The sequence below is a fragment of the Schistocerca piceifrons genome, chromosome X (genome assembly GCF_021461385.2).
Source record: "Schistocerca piceifrons isolate TAMUIC-IGC-003096 chromosome X, iqSchPice1.1, whole genome shotgun sequence".
NCBI lineage: Eukaryota > Metazoa > Arthropoda > Insecta > Orthoptera > Acrididae > Schistocerca > Schistocerca piceifrons.
This window is the reverse complement of record NC_060149.1, coordinates 922784967-922800050: the sequence shown is the minus strand read 5'-3', so window position 1 is coordinate 922800050 and position 15084 is coordinate 922784967. Positions and strand designations below refer to the sequence as shown.

At 38.8% G+C, this 15084-nt stretch overlaps 1 protein-coding gene across 1 annotated transcript in view; it reads left to right on the top strand.

The window, feature by feature from the left end:
• The window catches only part of LOC124721732 (guanine nucleotide-releasing factor 2), a 387271-nt gene that overhangs the window by 327538 nt on the left and 44649 nt on the right, over positions 1 to 15084 (top strand). The window contains exons 13-15 of the mRNA XM_047246831.1: positions 9487 to 9661; positions 11544 to 11723; positions 12592 to 12771. Coding sequence (XP_047102787.1) covers positions 9487 to 9661; positions 11544 to 11723; positions 12592 to 12771 — 535 coding nt within the window. The remainder of the gene's footprint in view (positions 1 to 9486; positions 9662 to 11543; positions 11724 to 12591; positions 12772 to 15084) is intronic.

Genomic DNA, 15084 nt, shown 5'->3' with positions numbered 1-15084 from the left:
TAAACTGATGTTTTTTGTTGACACTAGGTGTTGTATGAAACATGTGATGAGCAATATTTGTTTGGGCTGTACCCATCTGCTCATTGCAAAAACAAAACTGCAAATATCTGCTGAACTACCAGAGAAAATGCCCCTGGTGACCATTAAGAGATACACTTGGTGTAATAATGACATTATTTGGTATTACATAAGAGGTACTTCTGATAAAACCACAAGTTTTGTAGTTATTCATTCACAGAGACACAACAAGACTTCTTGGTTCAGTCGAAACTGGAAATCTCCTTATGTCTTCGTAATCAATGACAAGTCTGAAATAGAAGTTCATATGAAACACTATCACTTAATTTGCTTTGGGGGAGGGTCTGCCTTGAGCAAAACACAGTTTTAATTAAATCTCCCCCCCCCCCCAACATTTTTTTCTGAAGTTTCAGCATCATCAGTGGGTGTTTTGTTATCTTCTTGTTACAACATGCTGAGCATTTGCTGGATTTTGTGGAATTTAATGCAGTTGTTTTGTTTCACAGTTTATCATTTTTGCTGGTTTCCCCATTATCTTCACTGTGAAGGCCTGCACTTTTCATGTCACTGTTTACAGACATTAAATTACACAATATCCAGGAAATCCACAGGATGTGGTAGCAAGAAGATAACAAAAAATCCACAGATGATGCTGAAACCTCAGTGAAATATGTCTGGGAAATAAAGAGAGTGTTTCGCTCAAGGTGGACACCTCTCCAAAAACAAATCTGTCTGTAAGCAAACATGGACAGAGGAGCATCAACATCAGGATGACAGTCACTTGAGTGTAGCAGTATAAATCCTATGTCCTGATGGACCACAATTTGGATAGCAGTCCGGAAATCACACTCACCAAAATGTTTAAGTAACAGTGGATATCACATCCTGGCGTCTGAGGCCTGAGAGACAAATTTCTGTGACTGTGTCTCATTGTACAAGGGTTGGAACTTTAATAGTGGCAACTATTTGTTTTCAATTTACACAAAACAGATACATGTTTTAGTCCTTCAAAGTAGTCACCAGCACAGTGCGTAACCAACTGGCAGTGACGTGGAAGTTGTAATATATCCTTAGCAGCACCAGTTGTGTGTCTATTGCCTGACAAATCTCTATCTCTGTAACAATTATGAAGCAAATGCTTCCCTCCTTCATCTTAGGAATCAAGTTGGAGTCACAAAGGGTTAAGTCTGGGGAGTTTGGTGGATGGTACATCACTTTGCAGCCCCAATGATCGAACAAATCAGTCACAACTTGCACCGTATGCACCTAAGCATTGCCCTGCAAACTTATGCATGGGTCCTGCAGAAAGTACTGCCTCTTCTTTCTGTAAGCTTTTATTCTTTGAACACAAACTGTGATCAATATGATTTGTCCAATATGTGCATTGTCTCTCTGCAACAAGATTGAAGACTGTCACCTCTCTTATCAGTTACTTGAAGTTTTTTAGTGGTGATACCACATGATTTCTTCCGTTTTTTGTTGTTTACCTACACTTTAACTCCACTGTCAGACTGGCAAAAAAAATAATGTCAATAGAATACCACAAAAAAGTAAATAATGTATCAGTACCAAAAATTGTTGTGATTGTAGATACTGTGGGTTATTTTCTCATAAAATATGATCTAGGTTTGTCACATTTTTCTGTCACACAAATCTGATCATACAGGTAGGGCTCAGGGAGTAATGCTCGCCACACCTACGGCATGGATAAGCCATGCATGCCTCCAGAGTTGTGCCAAATAATCAGTACCTCAGGGTGGTTGAGTTAAGGTTTAGTGAACCCAGGTTTTCGGGGCAGGAGGCTGATGAGTGCTGCCATTCCTCTGTGCCTGCTTCAGCGTCCACTGTGTGGTGTTATGGTGGTATACTGTGTATCACAGGGAACAGGGATCTTGACTTGACAGCACATATTTTGTCAAAGGAACAAAGCTCTGTAAAAAATAACCTCAATCTCAAGGTTTACTACAAGCCAGTGAGGTGGATGGCTGTTGAGGCAAAACAACTTATGGGAACCCTGCCACACCACGGCTGTGTAAGGCTTACCGGGGCAAGTGGGGCTCTTCTGAATGGACTTCTATACACCTAGGTCCTTTTGGTAACACCATGGTAAATTCAACAGATAGCAACCCTCCTAATGTGATTGGTGTACCATTTGGTAGCAGTAACATCTACACAACAAAAAGGACTTTAGATATTCCACTGTGAACTTTAGCTCTAAAATAATACCGGTGAGTAGATATCCCCCCCGAGAATTTCAGCTCTAAAATAATATCAATGAGTAACAAGACACTTAAAGTGTCTCAGAATTTGTTTTTTGTTATTGAAAGACACTAGAGAAGGTTTGTTAAAGTTTCGCCGTTCGATATATGTAAAGGGTTATAGTCACATGTGTTAGTATGTCACTTTTGGGATTCAGTCAGGTGCACCGGCCCCGGATCAAATCTGCCCGGCGAATTGATGACGAGGGCCAGTGTGCTACCAGCCTGAATATGATTTTTAGGCAGTTTCCCACATCCGACTAGGTGAACACTGGGCTGGTATCAAAAGTCCTGCCTCAGTTACACGATTCATAAACATTTAGAACACATTCGCACTCTTTCACGTGACTAACACTACACACAGACAGTTGGGGTACACGTATTCTCTCCTCAGGAGTAATGAGGTGGCAACAGGATGGGCATATGTCCTCCCCATAAATTAACTGCCCCCAACTGCAGGTGCACTGAAACCTGTCGAGCACATCAGGAATGGAACACACTTAGTGGAAATAGTTACAACATGTCAAACTGAACAGATACATAAAGCACCATTAACATTCTATAGATGAGAAGGAAGAATGGAAAGATGTAGACATGACAGAAGTAAAAAACATAATGAAGCGAATGATTGACAAATTAGAGAAGATGGCAGCATTTGTTGTAACCTTCAATTCACCCACACTGCCTGAGCACATTACAGCAGGATTCACCCAGCTGAAAGTGAGCCTATATGAGCCTAACTCAATGCTCTAGTTCAAGTTGCAGCACTGCAAACACACCACCAAACATGCAGTGGACAGCAGCTTATGTGGCCAAACTGAACATGAAGAAGATGGGAACCGTTGTGCAGTTCTTTTTATGTGTTTGTGTCAATTGCAATGTTCACCACACTCTTAGGAACTGTGGCAGTCAAGTAGTCTTGGTTGAAAAGAAAATTCAGGATATAAAAGTTTCAAGGAGGATATTGTCTTTGGAATCTAAAACAATGTAAGTGGCTCAGGAACCGTCAATGCTTACAACAATCTTTGCTTCAGTGGTCAGAACAGCATTTCAGAAGAGAGATTCCTCAACACAGAACCAGTGGAAGCTGCCATAGACACGTTCACACACAAGTGTTCTTTTAATTGTGGAGTTGCAATAAAGGCTCGTATCTTCTATGCAATAAGCAAGGATCACAGATGAAAATAAATAGTCTGAAGCTACCACACCGCACTCATCTTGCACGGTGAATGTAATGATGAGGAAACTACATGCAATAAAGGCATTTAAATCTGCCATAGGGAACCGAGAAGCCCCTCCAACAAACCCACTTCCGTTGCAACATTCACACCCAGGCAGAAAGACAGGGGGGGGGGGGGGGGGGGGGGAACCTCATTAATAATGGCTCCAATTTTATGGCAGAATGTGGAGGATGTCCGACTTCTACTACAGGGGTGATCTTTGTGCTTATGTGTACAAGAAACACATTTTAAATTATGTGACATCCCAGTGCTAAGGGGTTACAGCTTCAGAGGTGGAGTAATAGCCATCTTTGTAGATGTTGCGCACCACTCCTTGTCTCTCCCTGTTAACACCAGCCAGAAAGTAGTTACTATTACAGTGTATGTGCAGCATAGAGTTACTGTGTGTTCCTTCTGCCTGCTTCACCATGAACCAGTTGACAAAGTGAATCCACTAACATTATCATAGAATTATTCTTGAAGAATGAAGTTTGCCAAGATTGCTAATAATTCTTTTTATGACTATTACAGGTTTCTACAAATCTATGCTGTCATCATTGGATCTTGTGACATTATTAGGTGTACATGCTTTTTACAACACTGAAAGTCACATAGTGATGTGTTAAATTTCAATAAAAAGTAGCAGGAAACATCAGTGTGAAACAAAGAAAATACCACACAATCAAAACATACAGCATGTTGTGCTGATGTTCTAGCATACATATATACTTATTATATAACTCTCTCAGCCTCTTCTCTTCTTAGGAGTTTTCATGCACACCATGTGCTATGGGGCTCTTCCACAACCTACCTCGGTGTTGAGTTGTTGCTGGTTTCTCATTGGCATAATATTTGTGTCTTCAGAATATGGGACAGATCATATATCATAGTTCTGTCACAGTATTATTCCCTACCATTGATTTTTCATTATGCTTTCCAGCCCTCACACACACTTCTCTGTGAGGAGTGATTTATGCTGTAGTGACAACTCGCAGTCTGGTAACATCTAACAGAAAGAGCAATCCCTGAAAGACATCTGCCAAGATGAGTGCTCAGTAAGGCAAACTGGATACCCAGGAATGAATCAACCATGACACAAGCATTATCCGGCATGCCACTGATGCATCCATGCCTAAGTATTCAGGACAGGTGAAAAGACAGCTTGTTCCCTGTTAGAGTGAAGAGTACCACCCTAAAAGCAGAGACAGCTGTGCAACACTGCAAAAGTTCAAGTGGAGACCTTCACATAAGAACCTAAAATCTTTCAGGTCATGAAAGAAAAACATTGTCATATTATAAAAGAGCAAGAAGGGATCATGCTACGCAATCCAGAACTCCATAAATCATTCCACTAAGTAGTCAGTTATATGGGAGGCCATCAGGAGAACCCAAACAAAGGAGTAAGGTGCACAATTTTTGTTGTAGTGGAAAATGATATTCTCCAGACCAACAATGGAAACATTGCCCAGACTGCGGCAAAACATTTCGCTCACATGATCACTATTTCTAGACAAAATCCAGCTTTCCATCAACATTGAGCTGTTGCTGTGAGAGGGGTGACGTTGACTTCAATTCCACCAACTTGGATGTTAACAACCTCTTTATCTCAAAGTGGGATTCAGCTTTGTCTCTGGCATGCGGCACACCACCATGTTCCATCAGCATCCATTACAGCATGCTGTAGCACCTCAGTGGAATCACTAAAAGAGTCCACCTTGATGTGTTGTGTTTTATTTTTGAAACAGGACAATTCACCACATTGTGGGAGGAAACAGTTTTAATTCCCCTCCTCAAACTTGGGAAGGATCATACAGGCTTGATTACCTATTATAGTTTTATCCTCACCAGCCGCGTGGAAAAGACCTCGGAGCACACAATCGACCACTGCCTTGTCTGTGTCTTAGAATCCAGGCATCTTGTCAGTATGGATTCAAGAGATATAACTCTAATATTGAAAAGCTGACTCTTTAAGAGGTGGCAGTACAACAGGCTGCCCTGTACAAACTCCACCTAATGAGTATCTTTATCGATGTCAAGGTGATCTACAGTTCTACATGGAGTCATAATATACCCTTCACCAGCTTGACACATTGGGCATTTTGAGGACATTTTCCAGTTTTACTGTGGCCATTCCTGTCACTATGTTATTTCAGATGGAGAGTTAGGTATGTCCTATAAGCCTGTTTTGTATAAGAGAATGGTTTCCCTCAAGGTAGTCTTAAGTGTGACCCTTTTTTTAATAGCTATTAATGGTATTGCAACCATGAAAAGGAGCCCCATACAGGGTGATTATAATTAAAGTTCCAGTTTCAAAATGCTGCTGTACAAAGGGAATCACTACTCAGAATGATGTCAAATTTGAATGGGATATCATCGAAGAAGGGGAAAAGTTATGGAAACAAAAGAAATTAAACAATAACTTTTTCACTAGATTTCACTGTAAGCAGCAGAATATGCTAAATAAAAGCTGTGGGATACATGACTGTTCCTCAGTTTGCATCTGAGACACTCGGCATGGGTGTCTCAAAGCAGCATTGCACACTGCTGGTAAAGCTCTTTTACAAGAACGATGACTTTATGCTAATAACTATGCAGAAGTTGTGGACACTCACAGTTATGAAAAAAGGCATTAGTCTGATGTCTGCTAAGGGTCTGGAGAAAATGATTACAAAATTCAAAAAGACAGGTTCTTTTGAAGTGCTATGTGGCAGAGGGAGGAAAACACTTGGCCTGATGTCAGTAGACGACTTGGCCACAGCATTGCAGAGGAGTCAAGTGGTGGTGTGCAAATATGCAGTGCATGGGGAATTTCTTGAACTTTGGACATGCCTGTGAGCATGGCACATACAATTCTGTGTTACATTCTGCATTGCTATCTGTAAAAAAATTACCGATGTTCTGGAGTTGCTTAATGCTGACTTGCCAATAAGACACCTGTTTACTCAAGAATTTCTTGCTCACATGGAAGTGAACAATGAATGGCCGTGGAACATTCTGTGGACAGATAAAGTCCATTTCCATCTCCAAGGACATATTAATATGAGGAATTGCAGAATATGAGCAATGGAAAATCCACTCGCATGTCAACTGGTACCACTACATTTTCCAAAGGTAACTGTGTGGTGTGGGTTGACAGCACCATATATTGTAGGCCATATTTTTTCGAAGGGGTGTGTCCTGCAGGTCCTGTTACCTGTACTGTCACTGGAAAACACTATGAGTGTCTCTTGTGTACCAGATTCATTTCAACCCGTCAGCAGCAGGTCTGTGTGAGTAGTAGGGTCATTTTTATGCAAGATGGCACTCCTCTCCACATTGTACAGCCAGGGAAGGAGCTGCTACAGAGGCATTTTGGAAATGTTAGAATTATCAGCTGACACTGCCCCACGGCCTAGGTGTCCAGATTACCTGATCTTAATCTGCTTGACTTCTGACTGTGGGTTATCTGAAAGAAACTGTGTTCTGATTGCAAATATAGCTGGAAGGAAGGCAAAGCATTGTGCATCGCACTCTGAATGTGGCTCCTGAGACAGTCTGATCAGTTGTGGAACTTGCCATTTCTTGATTTCATCTTTTGGCAGAAAACAGTGGACAGCATATGAACATGTCTTGTTCCAGTCTCACAACAGTTAAAAACACATTTCATTGCTTTTTATGCAGTTTTTGGCCTTGAGACAATTTAAAACCAGTCTGATGTGGTAAGACCTTGCTGTGGTGAATGGGCTTACTTAACTAATAATGTCACAACTGTTGATTGCCACACTTATATGGTCATCCACATTGATCAGTATAGTTGATTTAATGTGCAACTCACACCGTAGCAGTCGTACTGCAATTATGAATTGTAGCTGAACCCATTTACATTGTGACATTTACATCACCTTCTAGTGGGAAGATTTCGGTAACTTTTTTTTTTTTTTTTTTTTTTTCCCAGTAATGTTTCTCCCTTCTTCAATAATGTTCTGTTCAAATTTGATGTCATTCTGAGCTGCAGTTCTTTTTTAGAACATTTTGATTCTGGAACTTTAATTATAATCACCCTGCACAGTGTTACTTATTTGTCAAACATTTTTCAATTTTCTGCTGTTCTCCAGACTTCCAGCAATCAACAGCACTTGTATCTAGCTGTTAAAAGACTGGAGAAATGGGCAGACAAACAGGGTATGAATTTTATACTGAAGAGGCTGTGTGTGGTTTTCCACCATTCAAATTACGTTTTTGATCATCCAGAAATTAAAATTAGGAACATCTGAGGGATCTGAAAGCATGATCTCTCAAAGTGTTTTAAAATGTATAAGACACAAGACATAGGGTGCAGGCAGACCATCTTACTTGAATATTATTAATGCAGTTCACCGTGTGGATATCAGGCTGGTCACGGGAGCGTGTATGAATTGCAATATCTAATAGTGTGATAGTTGTTTGAGATCTTGTCCCAACCACAGTCACCTGTGTACCATTCAATTAGTATGCCACACATGAAAGCAGCATTTTAATAACCATATGTAAGCAATGACCCCATTTGGGATTCTTGCATAGAGCTACCTTTTACAAATTAATGAGGCAGATATTGATGCTTGGCACCAAGGTTGTAGTAAATTACCACCATGGTCCTTTAAGAAGCCCAGAGTTATTTTAGACTTGAATAATTTTAAAAACGATATCATATCTAGTATTGTGTTCAGAGCTACCACCATTTTATTCCAGTGTATACTGTTGGGTCTAAGCAGGAAGGGCCCTTTTGGCTGTTCATTCATTTTCCCTCACCGTGTCTTCAGAATTTTTCTTTCGAATGAATGTACAGTCTACACACTACAACTGTATGCTATTCTGAAGGCAATGGAACAGATGAAGTGTGACAGAGAAGTTTATCATCTATTCCAATTTCCTCAGTGCCTTCCACATGGTTTCACTGGTGAACCAAGTAGAGAAAATGTTGCAGATTATGTAGTACAACTTTATCGATCTAGCTGACCAAGGAATGTAAACAGCATTCTACTGGGTACAAAGTCATGTCAGAATCCTGGGAAATGAGGAAGATGACAATGCAACTTAGCAAGCTTGTCAGAGACTCATTAGAAAACAAAAATGTACTTGTCTCCCTGTGGACCATTTCCTTGCAGAAAACCAGAGGTCGTAAATTGTTGGGAGGAAGAGTGACTGTGACAAAAAGTAAGTTGCTGTGTGTGAAATCAACTTTCCGGTCATGATGATCCTCCATTCTGTCTTGGTGATTGGGTGAAATGACATTGACCTGTTTTATGTAGGTTTCTCTCCTCTGACCTATGGCTTTTTACTCTGATGAGAGGGCCCACCAGTTTGTGGAACCTGTGGAGATGTTATTTCAGTATGTCACATTTTAACTGAATGTGTTGTATATTTTCAATAGATGACAGTAGTAAATTTTAAGTGGTTCTCTGCCCTCTATTTTACCACCACATTACCCACTTACACAGTAGATTGCTGTTGCACTGTTTGTATTTGGTTAACTAGTGAAAGACATTTAATATTATTAAGTCTTTGGGCATTCCATTTTGTGCCATTATAACTGCATAAAATATATCAAGTTGTTCTGAAGACTTGTTTTCCATATTTAAGGTTGCATGCTCTTATTTAATGGTGTTACAGATGTAAAGAAAATGATATTTTTGTGAGGCTGAGAAAAAAATAGCAATAGTGAGATAACAGGATTAATAAACAATGTGTTCTTCATGTTGTTAAAAAATTTAGCTACTGCAGCAACATCTGAAACATACCCCTTATACCAGTAGTTACCAAAAGTAGATTTAAACATCACTTGAAAGTTGAGAATTCCACTATTAATGGTTTCTTTGAATCATAATCTTTTGGCCGAAGCACAGGACTAAACTGCATACATATAGTGGAATTATTAGTGTATAATAATCACTCAGTCACATTGTAATTAACAATTTTCTTTTTGAGATAGATACGGCTGATACTATAAATCTACTCTGTTTTTAATTTCACAGATTTCTTGTACCAAGAAGCATTCTTGACCACATATCGAACGTTCCTTTCACCACTGGAGCTGGTTTGCAAGTTGTGTCATAGGCACCAGCGGTTTAGTTGTTCCTCAGACTTGACCAAACAGCGAGCAGCTCGTGAAGCTTTCTCACTTCTAGTCAGAGTTGTCAGTGACTTGACGTAAGTTTCTGATATTATAGCACATTTATTTACTTAGTTTGTTCTACTGCAAAAAATAAGTGTTGAATCTGTTGAATGCAAATACAAATTTGTGTAAAAATTTTATTATGTGTCATTGAATATTCATAAGTAAAAACAAAATAATGAATGACAAAAATAGAATGTAGAAATGGAAAGGGGGGGGGGGAGAGAGAAGGAAAATAAAGAAAATAATTTATCTATAAAACAGTGCAGTAACTCAAACAGCTGTTCGAGGACCTGTGCCATTCCAGTGTAGAGAGTGCAGCACCTGTAACGGGTCAGTGTGTGCCTGCACTCACCTTAGAAACTACAGAGTTGTGAAATATATTAGCTTTTATTTGTATAGCTTAGTGTTGTAGCTAGCATATTCAGTGTAGCTTCGTTACAGTGCTACTTTTTAAGTTCAATCATGGCAGGATTTGTGTTGGCTTAGAGATGCCTGCAAGAGCATTCTTTACAAATGGTGTTATTTGTCATAATATGTGACCACGATGGCCCTCAGAATCATACTAACCGTCTGAGTATAAATGATTCAAAAAATGAATGAGGTCAGACTTCTCACCACATTTAAACACAGTTATATTAGTGGGATGAGTGCATGAGAAATTCCACTTCTGAAGTGATGAAAGCCTCAGACCTTTCACAACTCGTCACGTCCACAGCTTGTGGTCTAGTGCTAGTGTTGCTGCCTCTCGATCATGGGGTCCCGGGTTCGATTTCCGGCCGGGTTGGGGATTTTCTCTGCCTGTGGACTGGATGTTTGTGTTGTCCTCATCATTTCATCATCATCATTTGTGACATTGTCTAGATTGGATTGTGTAGAAACTGGACTGTGTACGAATTGAGACTTTGTACAGGTGCTGATGACCCCGCAGTTGTGCGCCCCACAAAACCAAAAAAACAACCCATCATATCTGGTTTCAAAGCTGAGTATCTTGTTTCACTCACTTCTCCATTTCAGATCTGTCTTTTCACCATAGCTCACTGTTTCCATATACTGTCAAGATGATACGGCAAATATTTCATAGATAGTGAGAGTGCAATCCTGGCTGCACAGCCATGTGACTGAAGTCCAGGAGACCTGAGATTATGTCAGAGGGGATGTGCATGTTTTGGACCCTGCTCCTGACAGTCTCCTTGAACAATGGGAGGTTATTGAGTCGTCATGGATCAAAATAGTTCCCAAATGCTTCCCAGAGATACTTTCCATGATAAGTAAACTCTTATGATCAGGGCAGAAGAAATGACTACATTACCACAGTATGTGATGCCATTCTGTATGGTGCTTTTTTTCACTTGTGGTTTCATAAATGACATGAAATGAAATGTGTGTGTGGTATTTTTGGCCAGAAATCCCATTTTGAGGGGCTTGGTCGCCCAGTGCAAGCCTCTTTATTTGATGCCACTTTGTTGACTTGCACATTGGTGGTGATGAAATGGTGATGAGGACAATACACACACACCCAGTCCCGAGTGGAGAAAATCCCCGACCCAGCTGGGAATCAAACCTGGGACCCCATGAACGAGAGTCAGCAGTGCTAACCATGAGACCACAATCTGCTGATATTTTGTAACTGATACTTCCATTAAATTAGGTAGTTTCAGAAGCAAACATGAAATCAACACTGACATCCCACAGCGATGAATGAGGGGGATGAAAGATTGGAGAAACTTTTCTGTATGAAACATTTTTTGTTGTCCATTGTTGCAGATTAGTTTGTAAATGTACATCACTGATGAAAATTTAGATGAACTATTGTGAAATTGTAATTTCTTTTTTAATATATCTAAACTTTTTTATATACTTTAATAACACACAATTCTGAGTATGAGATCAATGTAATATATGTTTCCTTCTCAGAATTTCAGACCTTGATGATGTGGTGCTGAAAACTCTTATGGATTTTGTTTATCAACTACTTTGTAGTGGGGATCTCACAATGGCAAAAGCTCTTCGCGTTAAGATCCTAGAAAAATACAATGCCAAGAAACTGCAAAGCAGTGCTAGTACCTTACTGTCTTCACTCAATGTGTATACAAGGTAATATAATAATGTGTGGCATATGACCTGTGTCAGTTTTGTTACATTTTTCACAGAGATGTTAGATTTTAATCAGCTGTTAAGTTACTGTTATTACATCAGTACAACACTAATATTCACATTTGCTTCACTTTGAAATGTGTGTAATATTTAGGTAGAGTAAAATGCTATACTATCATCCAGAAATGGTTTGAAATTCATCTTTTATAATCATAACTACTGGGAACCATTAGTAACAAATTTCGACAGTTTTCAGAGTAATGTGAAATAATTTGTTTCAGGCGCTATTATATGTGGCATTTTTTTTATTTGATGCTGGGTGCATGTTTCACCATATGCATTAAGGGACATACCTCACCAAGTAGTCTAATTTCAGAAAAAGTTCCCGTGTGACCATCCTGGATTTTGCTGAAATTTTTTGTGAACATTGATGCGTGTTCCCAGTGTTGTCTTTAATTTTGTATTACATATGACTGAAGGCTTCAACATCAAGCAGTGTATAACCATCTTCTCTCTTATTTGAGTAACTTGAAATGTCACTGATTTTAGATTAATTTACCCATCTGCATTCCTGTGAGTTCAGAACGCTGTATATGCTTGGAAAACTTGAAGTTCATATTTCTCTGTCTTGCTTCTTCATTCAAATGTATTTTGTTCTTGTTTATTATGTTTGTTGAGCTGTCGGTAGGCACACAAATAAAAAATTGAACATTGTTACTCAAGATTCAGTTGACTTCTTTCATATTTCTGCACACATTACCCCACATATTACTTAGACTGGTTAATATTAAATAAGTAAGGGCAGTTTCAATATTCATTTGTCACGGTACTTTTCTGTTTTTGAATATGTGCTTGTTTTCCATTCCAGACAAGCCACTCTGCTGGATTTTAAATCTGAACAAATTGCTGAACAGATGACACTGTTAGATTCTAATTTATTTATGAAAATTGAAATACCTGAAGTCCTAATATGGGCACAAGAACAAAATGAAGAACGGAGCCCTAACTTGACTAAATTCACAGAACACTTCAATAAAATGTCTTATTGGTAAGTATAATTAATTCACATTGTAGCATTCCGTCATTCCAGGGTGAGAGCGAACGGTGCCTGAAAGTCCTCATTCTTGTGCAAAGGGCTTGACATCTACAATGAGCAGCAGCACAATGAATTTAATAAACATGACTAAAAGAAAGCACAAGAGTGTTACACATGTACAGAAGTAAACATAAACGTAGGAGCTGCAGATCCAAAGCAATATGTTGACCTTGTCCATGGGAGTACTATGACTTGAATCGTACTGTATCCATATTAAATAAATTCACCCCCCCCTCCCTCCCCCTCCCTCTCTCTCTCTCTCTCTCTCTCTCTCTCTCTCTCTCTCTCTCTCTCTCTCTCTCTCTGATATAGAGGGTTGTATGCATCATTTGTCGTACCGTGATGTTTGAACCTGTACAAGTCATTCTGGTATGACAAGGTTGCATACGTGCAGTCATTAGATAATATAAGATTGTAAGAGTAATTGATAGGCACTGAACCACAGAATGTGACCATATTAAAGAATAATTGTCAACTTGTTCGCTGACCCTAATGGAACATACAACTATGTCCACAGTGTCAGCTCACCACTCAAGTGCTGTGGCAGGTGTAATCGTATCTGGGGCAACTGGTGCAGTCCGCTGTGGATTATGCAGGTACACAGATACCATTTCGTTGACTTATATTGTCCTGAAATAAAAAGTGCTTCAGATTGCAATGGACACATGTTCCAGGCAACAAAATGTAGCCTTTTTGGGTATGGTAAGGAACATGGCAGGATTACTTGGAACATCCACTGATCCACTTGCTTGTTCAACAAAGTCCTCAAGCAGCCATTGTTGATGCTAAATGGTTTCATATACAAACCGTATCGAGGGGGGCATTGCGGTGATATATCCTAGCTCTCATTTGTTTATTGCCGTGGTATTTAGAGTTTCTGGCAGGAGCACAAAGTGGTGAATTTCCAAAGTCAGAAATTGTGCACAATAGTCTCTGTGTGCTTTACTCTTGAAAATAAATGTTTACAAACATGTGTGCTTCCAAACAAAGATGATTTACGTGATGTATCACTGTGCAGCAAGGGATATTTGTCCTGTGGTAGGTATGATTTGAATAAGTCCAACGAAGATAAAAGATCAAATTTTTCTTTTAGTTGGATGTCAGACTGCAACTCTACACATTTCATCTGAAAATATTTTGGCCACTTATCTGTATTTTTTTGTGAAAGGGGAAATCAGTTTTCAAATTCTTCCACCAAATCAAAAGGTATGCCTACATATTTTATTCGCTCTTTAGGATTAACTTTGGCTAATGTATTGAAAAAAAAAAAAAAAAAAAAAAGAAAAAAAAAAAGAAAAAATTTGCGTTTACTTGTGCTTGCCATAATTTCATTTTCATTTGGAATGCGTTTATTGCTTATGTACACTCATGTCATCCAAAATCATTGATAATAAAAGCCCACAAACTCGCATTCTTCCATACATTGCTTAACAGATAAATAAATTTACAACTAGGAGATGAAGCAATTCAGAAGGAAATAAAAATCTTAGAATACGTTATCCAGCAAAACAACGATGACCCCAAAATTGTAACACAATTATACTACAATAAAACACAACCAAACGAAAAAGAAGAGAAAAAATTCATAACCACAACTTATCTAGGAAACATCTCGAACAAAATTAACAAATTACTCAATGAAACCTATATTGCCTTTGCATATCAAAACACATAAAGCCTCAAGCACAAAATCCACAAAGGCAGATTGAAAATTCCCTTACACAACAAACCCAGAATTTACAAAATTTCGTGTAACACGTGCCACAAATTCTACATAGGTCATACCATTAGAACATTCAAAATTAGAGGTAAAGAGCATACCAGAGGAAATGAAAAGAACCCATGCACTTTTTTCAACATCTACAAACAGAAAAACATGACGTACAACCTATAAACAAAGCATTAGAAATCCTCCATATTACGCAGAATGGGACATTGATGAACATCCTTGAGGAAACAGAGATATATTCACGTGAATACAGCAACCCTATGAATTAACTGAATGAACAAACTGACCTAAAGCACAAAAAATACATAGAAAACTTTATTCACGTTATACATCGAGGTAACGAGTAAAGTAATAAATTGGAGATGTTAAATACCGCATATCCATAATAACAGCAATAACAATACAAAAGTATAAAACAAAGACATAACACCAGCATAAATCATAGACAATAACAAAATTATTATGAAAAAATAAAAATATAAAATGAAAATTTCTAATAATACAAGAACAAATTCCAGATAAAAACATAATTGGAA